The sequence below is a fragment of the Rana temporaria genome, chromosome 2, assembly GCF_905171775.1.
Source record: "Rana temporaria chromosome 2, aRanTem1.1, whole genome shotgun sequence".
NCBI lineage: Eukaryota > Metazoa > Chordata > Amphibia > Anura > Ranidae > Rana > Rana temporaria.
The window spans coordinates 422,560,779-422,575,511 of NC_053490.1; the positions used below are offsets into that span (position 1 = coordinate 422,560,779).

The 14,733-nt window shown below is 45.5% G+C and overlaps 1 protein-coding gene across 1 annotated transcript in view; it reads right to left on the reverse strand.

Moving 5' to 3' along the window:
• MAP3K15 (mitogen-activated protein kinase kinase kinase 15) overlaps positions 1–13,222 on the reverse strand; it is a 245,839-nt gene extending 232,617 nt beyond the window's left edge. Inside the window, exon 1 of the mRNA XM_040338224.1 lies at positions 10,804–13,222. Within this exon, the coding sequence (XP_040194158.1) occupies positions 10,804–11,155 (352 nt within the window). The 5' untranslated portion in view covers positions 11,156–13,222. The remainder of the gene's footprint in view (positions 1–10,803) is intronic.
• Between the last annotated feature and the right edge of the window lie 1,511 nt (positions 13,223–14,733).

Here is a 14,733-nt window from a genome sequence, read left to right on the forward strand (position 1 = left end):
CACTGCCCTGTATTGACTCTGTACATCACAGAAGCAGGAAACAACATGCAAAAATGAAACTAGAAACTGCAGGTACATTATATGATTGATTTTTATCTATTTTGAATCATTTTTAAAGGAATCAGTTAACTATTATGTCTCTATACCCTGTAAACCAGTGGTTCCCAACCTTCTAGTGCGGTGACCCCTTGATAACATTTCCCAAGTTGTGGGGACCCCTAACGGTAAAATTATTTTTGTAGCATGGGTTGTCAGCACCCAAGGCAAGACAAGTAATTTGCGCCCCTAACTAACAGACATTTAGCGCTACCTGAGTCTTTTTAATACGGTAGCAACTATAATCACAGGTAGTGTTACTCACTGTGTCTCCGACTTTGTGGTGTCTAGTAGCAGTGACACCTATGCCGAAATCAAGACATAGGGTCTCCAGCCCCTCCCACTTCACATTCCTCACCAGTCAGCTGACCTCTAGTCTTTGCCCCCCAGCCATGCCGTGAACTGAATGGGCGCCTAAGAAGAGGCTGAGTGGGGCGGCTGTGGGCTCCAGGAACAGCCCAGCTGGGTGGCTGCAAAAAAAACAGGAACAGCCCAGCTGGGTGGCTGCAAAAAAAAGGCTGGGAGAGCGGTGTGGGCTTCAGGAACAACCCAGTATTCGGCGACCCCTGGCAAATCATCAGTCGACCCCCGAGGGGGTCCCGACCCCCAGGTTGAGAACCACTGCTGTAAACAGTCATTTCAGCAGAATAATTTTTAATTTTTTTATAAATTATAATGTCATAAATAATTATAAATAATTATATCAAATAATAATATAATTATAATAAAAATTATTCAATAATGTAATCAAATCAAAATCACTGAAATTTGCTCAGTTGCAGAATTGTTGCTGTCATTATTATTATTTTTTTTATGACGAATTTCCCCACAAATCGCTATCGCACAATTCTGCAAGTGATTATAATTTATTATCGCTGTTTTCTAGCTGCTTTAAAACCATTTTTGACATAAAAGGACACTTTTGGTTGCTATGGATAATCTACAGTTTGCAGGCAGAAAGAACCGTTTTTATTATATAAAAGTACATGTAGGGCACTGGGCAGACCACTAGGGACAAGGGGGAGTGTATTTTTTACATACAGTACTGTAATCTATAAGATTACAGTATACTGTATGTAATGTGTTTGTTTACGTTTTTGAATTTGGCGCCGTTCTCCGCTCCCGTGCGTCGTAACGTCGCAGGGAACGGAGATCGGCGGCACAGGAGGACGCTGTGTGAATCGAGCGAGGTCCCGCTCGCTCACACAGCGCGGTGGCATCGCTGGATCCAGGAACAAGGTAAGTAAACAGTGCCTGTGGATCCAGCGAGGCAAGCCCAAGTCTGACTCGGGGTTACCGATCGCAGCCAAAAAAATCTCACCCCGAGTCAGACTCGGGAATACCGCCAGGGGGGTTAATTGAACAAGCTGAAGCGAGAAGCTGATTGGCTACCATGCACAGTGCACCAGATTCTGCACTCTCCAGTTTTAGTAAATCAACCTCATTATGTGTTCCCATCAAAAGTGATATTTTAGTTACAGGAGAAGCCTGGTTGGCTAATTCGACTCCCTCGGGATCTCCCTGCCATAATTCTCAACTGTGCTGCTGTCCACTTTGCAGTTCCTAACCAACTTTGTTCCAGCCTCTCCTGTTATCTTTTCTGTAATAGTCACAGTAGTTGCATACTTAGGCTGCATTCACACCTCCGCGACAAGATACGCCGCGTACGCGGCGTATTTTGCTGCGAGTGTGTAACTTTTTTTTTTTTAACAAAGCCTTCCCATTGCTTTGTATGGGCGAATGCCAATGCCGCCTGAAAAAAAGGGTCTGGGACTTTTTTTCAGGCGGCAGGCGTCTATGAGATGTGAACCATCTCATAGACAGCAATGGGAATTCTCCCCTCCAGCGGCACGAGCGTCCGGCGTCGGGCGTTTTGTCGCGGAGGTGTGAATGGGGTCTAAGGGTCTTAGATGCAGAGATTCTATGGGTGGGATTTATTCAAACTGGAGCAGATAGAATCTAGAGCTGTGCATGGCAACCAATCAGTTTCCATCTTCAGTTTGTTCAGTTAGGCTCCATTCACATTAGCACGTCTCCAAAGTCACACGATTTCCAGTGCTACTTTAGAAAGCAACTTTGATGTGACTTTGATCCAGCTTTACATTCTTTGGACCAAAATCGCATCAAAAATCGCACCAAAGTACTGCAGGCAAGTTCGGTTTGAACGGTTGCCATTGAAAAGAATGGGCTGCGACTTGTCATGTAACTTTGATGTCCAAAGTTGCATTAAAAGTCGCACAAGTGTGAATGGAGCCTTAAAGGATAAGTTCACCTTTTCAGAAAAAAATATAAATGCTTATTTCTTTGCAAATAAAGAAATGTGCATTTGTTATTTTTTGTTGCAGGAGCCTGTAAAGCATTGACCAGCGATCAGCACATCACTGATGCCATGCTGGTCTCCTGCAGACCTGTCAGTATATCTGCTTCCTACTTCATAAGAACAAGCCAAAACATTCTGACAGGAAGAATGAATGAACTACCACGGCATAGTTCATTGAAAACTACAAGCTGCCGAACCTTGTTGTTTTTCATTCACAGAGCACTGTGAATGAGTGATGTTGTCGGGTTGGCAGAGCCCCACACGGCCACATTTAAAAAAAAAATGTTAAAACGAGGCTCCACCCCAAAAACATTTTTTTTAACATTACATTCAGCCGAGTTGTCAGAATGACAATCGGCTGTTTTTTTTTATTCTATCCCCGTACATACCGTATTTTCACCGCCGCTTCCGGGTATGTCTTCTGCGGGACTGGGCGTTCCTAATTGATTGACAGGCTTCCGACCGTCGCATACTGTGCGTCACGAGTTGTCGAAAGAAGCCGAACGGCGGTGCGCAGGCGCCGTATAGAGCAGACTCGCAGTCCGGCTTCTTTCGGCAACTCGTGACGCGCTGACAACTCGGGTGAATGTAACGTTAAACATTTTTTTTGGGGTGAACCCCCGCTTTAACAGCTATCAGGTGGAGAAGAACCCCCGCACACACGGCTAATGTGTAAGGTAAAGTCTACAGGATTGGAAATATCAGTTTGTAAATGGATAGAAAACTGGCTAAAGGACAGAATTCAGAGAGTCGTGGTTAATGATTCTTATGCCGCGTACACACGACCGTTATTCATGTCATGGAAAAAAACTACGCTTTTCTCTACGTGATTCCTCTCAAGCCTGCCTTGCCTACAGACGATCGTGAAAAAAAATGCTCGAGCAAAGCGCGTTGACGTACAACACGTACGACGGCACTATAAAGGGGAAGTTCCATTCGAATGGCGCCACCCTTTGGGCTGCTTATGCTAATTTCCCCGTCTCATTACTTGCTTCTGAGCATGCACGTTTTTCCCCCTCATTAAAGCGTACACACGACCGTTTTTCACAACGTGTAAAACGGCGAGAAAAAATAGAGCAGTTCTAGATTTTTAACGGCCATTTTTCTCGTCGAGAAAAATGCTCTAGAGCCTACACACGACCGCTTTTCAAGACCAATTTAAAAAAATGCATTTTTCCTTGTCATGAAAAACGGTCGTGTGTACGTGGCATTACTCTGAATGGTCTAAGGCAGGGCTGCCCAACCTTTTGAAGAGCAAGGGCCACTTATGCGACTTGGTAACTGGTCACGGGCCACAATGAGCGGAGTGGGTGGATGGCAGCCCACTCGGCTCTATAGAGTCCACTCTACTCACTTTTTATTTTGTTTTGCAGATCGGATTGGAGGCAGGCGGTTGTAAACGACACAATCCATTTACATCTTCCACTCCTTAGAGGTGAATGGAGGGTCCGATTGGGTCGGACTGACCGTGTGAAAGGAGCCAAAGGGCTCTTTCATACGGGCAGCCCGTTCAGGTCCGTCTGCCAGTTTTTTAGGCGGACCTGTACGGGCGCTCCGTGCTCCTCTATGGACCCGCGGATGACCGCCCTGTCAACCCGCTGGCTCAGCGGTGATCAACGGAGCGATCCCCGCTGAGCAAGCGGAGGTTCACGGGGCGGATCATTACTGATCCGCCCCGGGTGACAGGGGCCTTAGGCTGCTTTCACACTGACGCACTGTTGTTTACCCGCATCACAGGTGCAGCACAGTTTACCTGTGGCTTTCCTGCAGGTTAGCTGCACTTTGCCATGAACTTCTATTATATCCTGTAGGTGTGGTGAACTTTCAGAAAGCTCACCAAACTAGCAGGTAATAGAAGTCTTTGGCTTAGTGCAGGTAACCCACAGGTGCACTTCTCTGCACCTGTGGATTAGTTTGAAAGTAGCCCAGTAACCACTGCAGAACAGATATGCCCATATATACACTCTACCTTTAATAACAGTATTCTATTCTATTTTATTCCATCCCAGAGCAGGAGGTTGCGGGCCACATCAGAGGGCTCCGTGGGCCACATGTGGCCCCTGGGCCACTGGTTGGGCACCCCTAGTCTAAGGTTATCAGTGGTGTACCCCAAGGTTCAGTGTTGGGACCCTTACTTTTTAATATCTTTATAAATGATATTGGGTCTGAGATCAAAAGTAACATTTCTGTCTTTGCAGATGACACCAAGCTATGCAGTGGAATAACTATGTAATAACTATGTAACTATGTAGCTGGCACAACGAGGATCGGGGAGGTGCGGGGGCCAGTGCATTCATAACATGTTACATATTACACCACAAATGTTATGAAAGGTGAACTTATCTTTTAAGCTTTAAAAGGGAAATCTAGAAGCTGATTGGTTGCCATGCACAGTTGCTCACGATTTGGTCTATTCTAGTTGTGATAAAGTCCTCTCTCTGTGTCTGTTTTGCCATAAAAGCATCCACCTTGCCTAATAGCACTTTTCTCCAGTTTGTACACTGAGTCGTGCATGCAAAGCTCAGTGTACAATTTACAGCTCTGTGTACAACCTTGGCATGCTTTGGTGCTGTATGTATTGCTGTAATGCTGGCCATACACTTGTAGATTTCTCAATTCCCACATCTGTGCTAAATGGCATGCATGGAGGAATCTTCCTTGTGCCATTGTATTTAGATAGTCACCACCTGCGGCTGCCTGAACAACCAAACTGTAAGGCCTCGTACACACGACCGAGTTTCTCGGCAAAAAACAGCAAAAAACTTGCTGGGAGATATTTTTTTGCCGAGGAAACCGGTCGTGTGTACATTTTCGTCGAGGAAACTGTCGAGAAACTCGACGAGCCAAAGAGAGAGCAAGTTCTCTATTTCCTCTACGGGAATGGAGAAACTTGCCTTGACGAGTTCCTCGACAGCCTAACAAGGAACTCGACGAGGAAAACGATGTGTTTCGCCCGTCGAGTTCCTCGGTCGTGTGTACGAGGCTTAATAGTCACTATCGGCTGACAGTTTTCCACCCACCTCCTTCCATTTTTCAATTGAAGTTTGTGGAGCCGGCCAAGTGGTGCAAACAGGGCCATCCATGGCTCAAATTTCAGCCAATTCATCAGAAATTGCCAATATTTGAGCTGAGCATATTGCCTGAGAGCGCTGATCAGATGCCGATCGCGGCTGTTTTAGAGCATGCTCGTTCGACGGAAGCCGGTCATGAAAACGGCTTCGGTCCAACAAGGACCTGTAAACAGGGGCCAAATGTCTCCTGGTATCTACTGTACCGGCTGATTTTGTCCAATGTTCAGCCCATTAGTCCTGTATGCAGCGGAGTCATATCCTGGGCAGGCTGGAGAAAGAGGGTGAAGGACCCGAAAACAGAAGAAGACCTCATGAGAGAAAGAAATGGTGTGATGCGGGGAGATTTCGAATGCCACATCCATGGAGCAGGCACTTTGGGAGGTGGTTGTGCCATAATATGGAACTATGCTTGCTGTGTGTACTCACACATTATAGAAAAAGCCTACCCACCACAATGTATACTGCTCTGCTTTATATCAGTAAAACTATCTCTTTTCTTACCTTTTACCTGTATAAATATATCTTTCTTGTAGATTGCTGTAAACAGTGTCAGGAGACGTAATGCTGAGCTACCAAAAACAGAACGATCAATTCAGGTAAACATAGCAACGTCTGAATGACAATCTAAGGCCCCAGGCATGTGGGCTGGGCTCCTTTACACATCTCAGGACTTCATTTTCATTTCTAACTGAAGACTACATTTAACCTTTCCACTGCCAGAGATGTTTCTGCATTTTTTTGCACACATGGTTAAAAAATTGTTTTAGGTCTGAAGGTTAGTTAAAACCTCCCCAAAAATGATATATTTTCTGAAAGAAGACACCCTGGAGAATAAAATGGTTGTAGTACAAATTTTTTACGTCACAGGACATATACTAATGCCGCGTACACACGATCGGAAATTCCGACAACAAAACCGTGGATTTTTTTCCGACTGAATTTTGGCTCAAACTTGTGTTGCATACACACGGTCACACAAACGTTGACGGAAATTCCGAATGTCAAGAACGCAGTCACGTACAACACTACGACGAGCTGAGAAAAATTAAGTTCAATGATTCCGAGCATACGTAGGATTTTCGTGCGTCGGATTTGTATTCAGACGATCAAAATTTCCGACCTTTGCCGTCGGAAAATTTGAGAACCAGCTCTCAAATTTTTGCTGTTGGAAATCCTGACAGAAATGCTCACATCGAACATTTCTTGTCGGAAATTTCGATCATGTGTACGCAGCATTAGAATACTGAATGTTTTATAGATAAAACCCTGAAGAAGAGGACGACACTTTTTTCTCAAAAGGCGTTGGGTTCACCGCCCCATGGTTTCATGCTCTGTAGAACCTAGGTGGTCGTTAACTAGATTGTTGACCTCATTACAAACGCTACTTTTACCGAAGGTGCGCTCCCGTCTCATACTTTATTCTGAGCATGCGCGGGTTTCTTAGCATACACACGAGCGTGTTTCTCGTCGAAAACCAGCCCGAAGAGGAACACGACGAGGAAATTGAGACTCCCGTCGAGGAAAAAGAGAACTTGTTCTCTTTTTTTCTCGTCGAGTTCCTCGACAGTTTTCTCGATGAAAAACATACACACGACCGTTTTCCTCTGCAAAAAAGCTCTGCCACCATGTTTCTTGATGGATTCTGTCGAGGAAAACGGTCGTGTGTACAAGGCCTAAGAGGTTTTCCTCTAAGATTGCCCTACATTTGGCTCCCTCCATATTCCCATCAACCCTGACCAGCTTTCCTGTCCCTGCTGAAGAAATATATCCCCACAACATGATGCTGCCACCACCATGTTTCACGGTGGGGATAGTGTGTTCGGGTGATGTGCAGTGTTAGTTTTTCGCCACACAGCGTTTTGCTTAAAGGGCAAAAAGTAAAATGTTGGTCTCATCTGACCAGAACACCTTCTTCCACATGTTAGCTCTGTCCCCCACATAGCTTCTTGCAAACAGGACTTCTTATGGTTAATGCAATGCCTCATGGGACTTGTAGTTTTGTAACAGCTGGAGGGCCACAGGTTGAACACCCATGCACCAGATTTTAGTTACAGTAGGGGTATCAGAGTAAAGGGGGCTGAATACAACTGCAAGCCACACTTTTCATATATGTAATTGTAAAAAAAATTGAAAACCATTTATCATTCCACTTCACAATTAGGTGCCACTTTGTGTTGGTCTATCACATAAAATCCCAATAATATACATTGACGTTTTTTGGTTGTAACATGACAAAATGTGGAAAATTTCGAATGGTATGAATACTTTTTCAAGGCACTGTATCTCTATATCTGAGTTCTAGGTTCTAACAGCCATGGGGGCCCAACCATTAGGTTCACCCAATTTTCTACAATGCCAGCTCCACATTCTTACCTTCTCTTCAGCCCCCTACCACTCCACTTGGCTCGCTTCAGCCAATGACAGCAGAGAATGGGCAATGTGTCCCATGTGGAAACTGTCTGAGAAGGGTAACCTGTGTTCATGGATTGACAATAAATACCTGCCTGGACATCACCTACTCACAGCAAACGCCATCCTGCATCACATACCATAGGCCACCATGGATCTGGTATATCATTCTGTAGAGCGGGGGTCTCCAAACTGCAGCCCGGGGGCTAGATGTGGCGCTTTGATTGCCTTTATTTGGCCCCCTTGGGGTACTATTCATCCCACTGATACGAGACACTATTCTGCCCACTGACGCCAACAATGGGGCATCATTTCTGCCACTGACAACAACAGGGTGCTATTTTTCCCACCGACACCAACAATTGGGCACTATTCCTCACCCAAATACCAAAGATGGGGCACTGTTCACTCCCACTGGCACCGCGTCAATAAACATTGCAGAAGTCAGAGCCTTTTCACACTGAGCTGCGGCCACATTAGCGCTACAGCATCGCTGTTTAAGCTGTGCTTTTTTTTCGGCCGCTACCGGGGCGCTTTCTAACCCCAAAAGAAGGGCTTAAATGCCCCCGTGTTGTGATGCTTCCGGAGCGCTATTCAGGCACTTTGGAAGCACTGCCCATTCATTTCAATGGGCAAGGGGTTTTGGGAGCATTGCATACAGCGCTCTCAAACCGCCCCAAGGACGCTGCTTGCAGGAATTTTCCAAACGTCCCGCAAGCGCACCGCCCCTGGGGTGAAAAGACACACTGAAATAAATGGGAGGCAGTTTTCAGGCGTTATTTAGAGGCTATATCTCGCTCTAAAACGCCTAAAACCACCTCAGTGTGAAAGGGGTCTAAGAATTCCCGGAATATGAACGGTAAGATGACTTCAAGGAAGCAATCATCTAAACAAAAACTTGTAACATTTTTTAATGTCTATGTTTCAATAAAAGAACATTTTTCTTTTGCAGTGTATCTCTAGGGGAAAGATTAGAACTTCTGCCAAGTTTTTATTGCTGTCCGTGTCCCCAATGGAGAAATTTACTCTCTATTTGTACCACTGATCCAAAATCCCAAATTTTAGTCTGACTCTTGCGCTGCAGTGCATTGCAAGAGTTACCACAACGCACCTTAAAGTGGAGCTCCAGTCTCTTCAGTGAAAATTAAAAGTCAGCAGCTACAAAAACTGTAGCTGCTGACTTTTAAGCAACCACTCACCTACGATCTAGTGGTGCAACCACCCCTGCTGTTTTCACCCTATGTCCTCCCTCGGCAGTGCCGGAATATTCACCATGGGCACTCGTCTGTGACAGCTTGTGGCTTCATAGCCGGGTGCCCACTGCGCATGCCCTAGTGGCGCGCAATTCAAATGACTAAGATGTGGGCATGTTTTATGTTAATTCATCTTGACCCCACGTAAATGACGTTTTTTTTTTTAACGACGCATGCGCGGTCCGTGGGGGTATCCCAGTGCGCAAGTTTGAAATCACGTCGCAAATAGTCAATGCTTTTGACGTGAACGTAATTTACGCAAAGCCCTATTCGCGAACGTTTTACGCAAACGACGGAAAATTCGACGCTGTCCCGACGTCCATACTTAACATTGAGTACGCCTCATAGACCCAGGGGTAACGTTACGCCAAAAAAAGCCTTACGTAAACAACGTAAAAAATGCGCCGGGCGGACGTACGTTTGAGGATCGGCGTATCTAGCTAATTTGCATACTCTACGCGGAAATCAACGGAAGCGCCACCTAGCGGCCAGCGTAAATATGCACCTAAGATCCGACGGCGTACTAAGACGTACGTCAGTCGGATTGAGCCCACATTTAGTCGTATCTTGTTTTGTGGATACAAAACAAAGATACGACGGGGCATCGTAGAACTTACGCGGCATATCAATAGATACGCCGGCGTAAGTTCTTTGTGGATCTGGCCCTATATGTCCATTTTCTCAGATGTTTTGGTGTGTTGCTAAAGCAATGCATGTTACAACATGGAAAAACACACAAATGCATTAACACAACACACAAGGATGTCAGTGTGTAAATAAGCCCTAAAGCCATGCATGGAGCGTTTTTCATTCCTGCAATCACGTGTCACAGGAAAGAGAATTGTTGATTGGGTAATCCCTTCTGCATAGCCATTGTGTTCTCCGGATGGGGGGGGGGCATACATGGCTTGAATTTCGTCCCGTTTCTTGAATTGGGCAAACTCGAGCTATTGTCGACACATCCAGCTCAACAAATGTTTGATTGTTCAATTGACGCATCTAACATGAATGTTTTTGTATTTTTCTTTGTATCCTACACACACACACACACATATTCCTGAAGAAGCCATGTTGGCGAAACATGTAGAAGAAGTTGTGTAAAGGATCTTGTCAATATCACCATAGAGTGTGAAGTGGCTGTCTACTAGGAATCTCTTCAAAACAATTTTTTACGGATTTTATGTAATATTTGTAATAAAAATTGTCCAATTTTAACTGTTATCTTTGTTTGGTTATAAACTAAGCACCATGAAAATCTTATTCCAATTTTTGGTACGACTTTCACTATGCAATATAAGGGATGTAATGCAATTGAGATACAAACCTTCCACCCGCACTTATACTTCTAGATTCAATTGACATTTGTTGAAGAAGCTAGGCAGAGAATTGTAGGCTGAACAGCACCTGCATAAAATCAACTGCATCCACTGTTTGGGTATTCTGACAGCTGCTGGGGCTGGCTGTCTGAATACGATAGCCAGCAGTCCATTTGGCTTGCAAGCCAATCAAGCTTCAGAGGGTTTAGATATGCTTTAAAATGAACATCTTCGCCCCATAAAACTCAGCCTCTTCCACAATGTACTATTTACATTTTTAAACAAAAAAAAGGTGAAACATGTCAGCGTCTCATATCCATGCTGATCGGGTGTCTTACCTGCATCGTAGAAGGTGTCCAGCACCTCCGTCTCCCCGAAATCCAGCTCCCCAAAGTTCACACTGGTCAGCTGCGCCCCCTCGCTCTCACAGGCTCGGTGCAGACATTGCAGGGCTCCAGATTCAGGGCTGCCCCCCATGGCTGACTTCATGCTGTCAATCAAGACATACACCACTCTCAGCGATCTTTGCTTGCTGATCCATTGGGATCCCTCTCCTCCTCCTGGGGGTTCAGGGGCAGAATTGACCCCCGGCATCCCCGATGATGGGGTACACTGAACTTCCCCCCCCTGATCCAGCCTGGCTGCAAACCCCCATCTCTGCAGGTGCCTGCGGTGAAGCATAGAGCCCATTGCTTTCCATACTGACAGGTGCTGCTTCTGTCCCTCCCCACATTGGACAGGACTCTGTATAGTCACTGGGGGTTGGAGAGGGGGGGGGGGGAGTTCTCTGATCAACCCCTTAGATTGAATCCACACTATATAAAAGGGTAAAGCAGGACACAGGGCTCATCTCATCTGTCCTGCATGTCACAGAATAAACAGAAGAGCAGCTCCTCCAATAGATTCTAGAGAGTCATGTGAGAGATGTCACCTGCAGCAGCTGTAGAGTCAGTGGACGTTTACTGATCAGTGTAGAATATAGTCTGAGGCTATATACAAGTTATATGTCTATGGATCTGTATGTAATCAGTAGAGAATATATTCAGATTTTAGTGCATGCTCTATGGATCTGTATGTAATCAGTACAGAATATAGTCTGATCTCAATGCATGCTCTATAGATCTATATGTAATCAGTACAGAATATAGTCTGATCTCAATGCAGGCTCTATAGATCTATATGTAATCAGTACAGAATATAGTCTGATCTCAATGCAGGCTCTATAGATCTATATGTAATCAGTACAGAATATAGTCTGATCTCAATGCAGGCTCTATGGATCTGTATGTAATCAGTAAAGAAAGTAGTCTGATCTCAATGCATGCTCTATAGATCTATATGTAATCAGTACAGAATATAGTCTGATCTCAATGCAGGCTCTATGGATCTGTATGTAATCAGTACAGAATACAGTATAATCTCAATGCAGGCTCTATGGATCTGTGTGTATGTAATCAGTACAGAGTCTGATCTCAATGCAGATTCTATGGATCTGTATGTAATCAGTACAAAAAGTAGTCTGATCTCAATGCAGACTTTATGAATCTATATGTAATCAGTATGGAATACAGTCTGATTTCAATGCAGACTCTATATCTATGGATCGGTATGTAATCAGTACAGATTTGTAGTCTGCTCTCTCAATGCAGGCTCTGTGTCCAGGGATCTGTATGTATTCAGTACAGATAGTAGTCTGATCTCAATGCATGCTCTATGGATCTGTAAGTAATCAGTACAGATTTGTACTCTGCTCTCAATGCAGGCTCTGTGGATCTGTATGTAGTCAGTACTCAGTACAGAATGTAGTCTGCTCTCAATGCAGTCTCTACAGATCTGTATGTAATCAGTGCAGAATACAGTCTGATCTCAATGCAGGCTCTATGGATCTGTATGTAGTCAGTACAGAATACAGTCTGATCTCAATGCAGGCTCTATGGATGAGATATGTCTATAATCAGTACAGATAGTAGTCTGATCTCAATGCAGGCTCTATGGATCCGATCTGTATATCATCAGTACAGAAAGTAGTCTGATCTCAATGCAGTCTCTACAGATCTGTATGTAATCAGTACAGAATACAGTCTGATCTCAATGCAAGCTCTATGGATCGGTATGTAATCAGTACAGAATACAGTCTGATCTCAATGCAGGCTCTATGGATCTGTATATAATCAGTACAGATAGTAGTCTGATCTCAATGCAGGCTCTATGCATCGGTATGTAATCAGTAAATAAAATAGTCTGATCTCAATGCAGGCTCTGTATGTAGTAAGTACAGAATGTAGTCTGCTCTCAGTGCAGTCTCTACAGATCTGTATGTAATCAGTACAGAATACAGTCTGATCTCAATGCAGGCTCTATGGATCGGTATGTAATCAGTAAAGAAAGTAGCCTGCTCTCAATGCATGCTCTGTATCCAGGGATCTGTATGTAGTCAGAGGAGCTGCTGAGTTGATATAAAAAGTAACTTTCCTGGCATCCCTCCAGCACCCTGTCATGGAGTTCCCACTGGGAGTCCTGTGCGGGGATCAGTCATGGCCCGTGTTGCTGAGTGATGTTCTCCCCATGTGAGTGGTGGCGGTGCCCCACTGCCCTGCCCTGTATCTCCACGGTGTCACAGTGTGTAATAAGGCGCCCGGACTCGGCTCCCACTCTCATGTCTTGTCCTAGAAGGGCGGGACGGGTCCCCCTCCCTCTGCCTCCAGCTGTAAATGGCACCTCCTCCTCTGAGGCCGGTCATTCACACGCTGGAGTCTGTGGTGTTATGAGGGACAGGACAGTGTGGTGACTGACGGACCCTGTGACAGTACTGAGCAGGGAGTGGCGGCTGTATGGGGAATATGTCTGAGCTTCCAGCACTTCCTCTAACAACAGGGGGCTGAGGAGAATGAAAACACACCTTGTCCCCGGTGTACACACATCGCCTGTCACACACACACCTGGCCGCAACCTCCACATTTGGTCACACAAGTCAAATCTAATGAGACACAAAAGAGTGTCACCAACACTGCCATAGTGTATTATAATGTCACGTTTATAAATACAAATATATGAAAAGCACACAGGTCACAATGATCTAATACAGGCATGCTTTACTTTTCTGAATGTGGGAGAAGTTATCTCGGAAGTATAATAAGTTCCAGTCACTCGCGGGCCCTGTGCAGGTCCGTGTTTTCCCGCCACCAGGATGCACAGGTGTTGAGTGCATCTCCATGTTGGTTTCCAATTTATATCTATTGCGACACGCGGTTGCACTCTGCATGCGTTCGGGAACCTCCATTTATATTAGGACACAGCGGCTGTGTCAGTGAAGCCGCTTGTTGCAATAGAAACAAATGGGGGGCACTGGTACAGGTATTCACGCAACACCTGTAAATAGATGTATAAGTGGCGCCGGGGCTTTTTTTCAGCGGGAACGCGGGGGAATGCAGTTCCGGCACCTCCAGAACTGAATGTATGTAAAGGTAAGAGGTGCTGTGATGTGTTGGAGGGTCTACCTGACCTACATACACAATCACTGATCAACATACACTAACACTAAGTGAACTACCTCAGCCGTGGTAGAGATGCAGCCAGAGGACTCGAGGAGGCTCAGGAGCTGAGTAGGAAAGGAGAGCCGATGAAGAGAGCTGGGATGTGGGGTGCAGCGCTGTCGCGCCCAATGTGCCTGGGGTGATCGTGACCCTGTACATATCGCCCTCAGGAGTCGAGGAGGAGAGCCGCATCATGTCGCGCTGGGCGGCATTGTAATTCCCGCCTTCTGAGCTTGCAGCGCATATGATGGGCGTTACACGTCCCGCGGTCCCGGATTGGACCAGTGGGACGTCCATCATAGGCGCTGCAGGTTCCAGAAGGCAGGACCTGCTGTGTCCCTTCGGGCAAACTCGACAAATGAATGGTCCCTGCTCGGCGGCGCTCGGGCACTCGGGCTACTAATTTACTTCGGCATGCCCGAGACTCAAGGCTTTTCGGCTGGACATTCGAGGCTCCAGCCTCCTCAGCCCACCCCTAATGACGCCCCTGCGCGGTACCTTTATTGGTTTACAACCATATTAACCGCTTCATTACTGGGCACTTAAACCCCCTTCGTGCCCAGACCAATTTTCAGTGCTGACACATTTTGAATGACAATTGCACGGTCATACAACACTGTACCCAAATTATATTTTTATCATTTTTATCCCACAAATAGAACTTTTCTTTTGGTGGTATTTGATCATCTCTGCGATTTTTATTTTTTGCGCTATAAACAAAAAAAGACAGAAAAT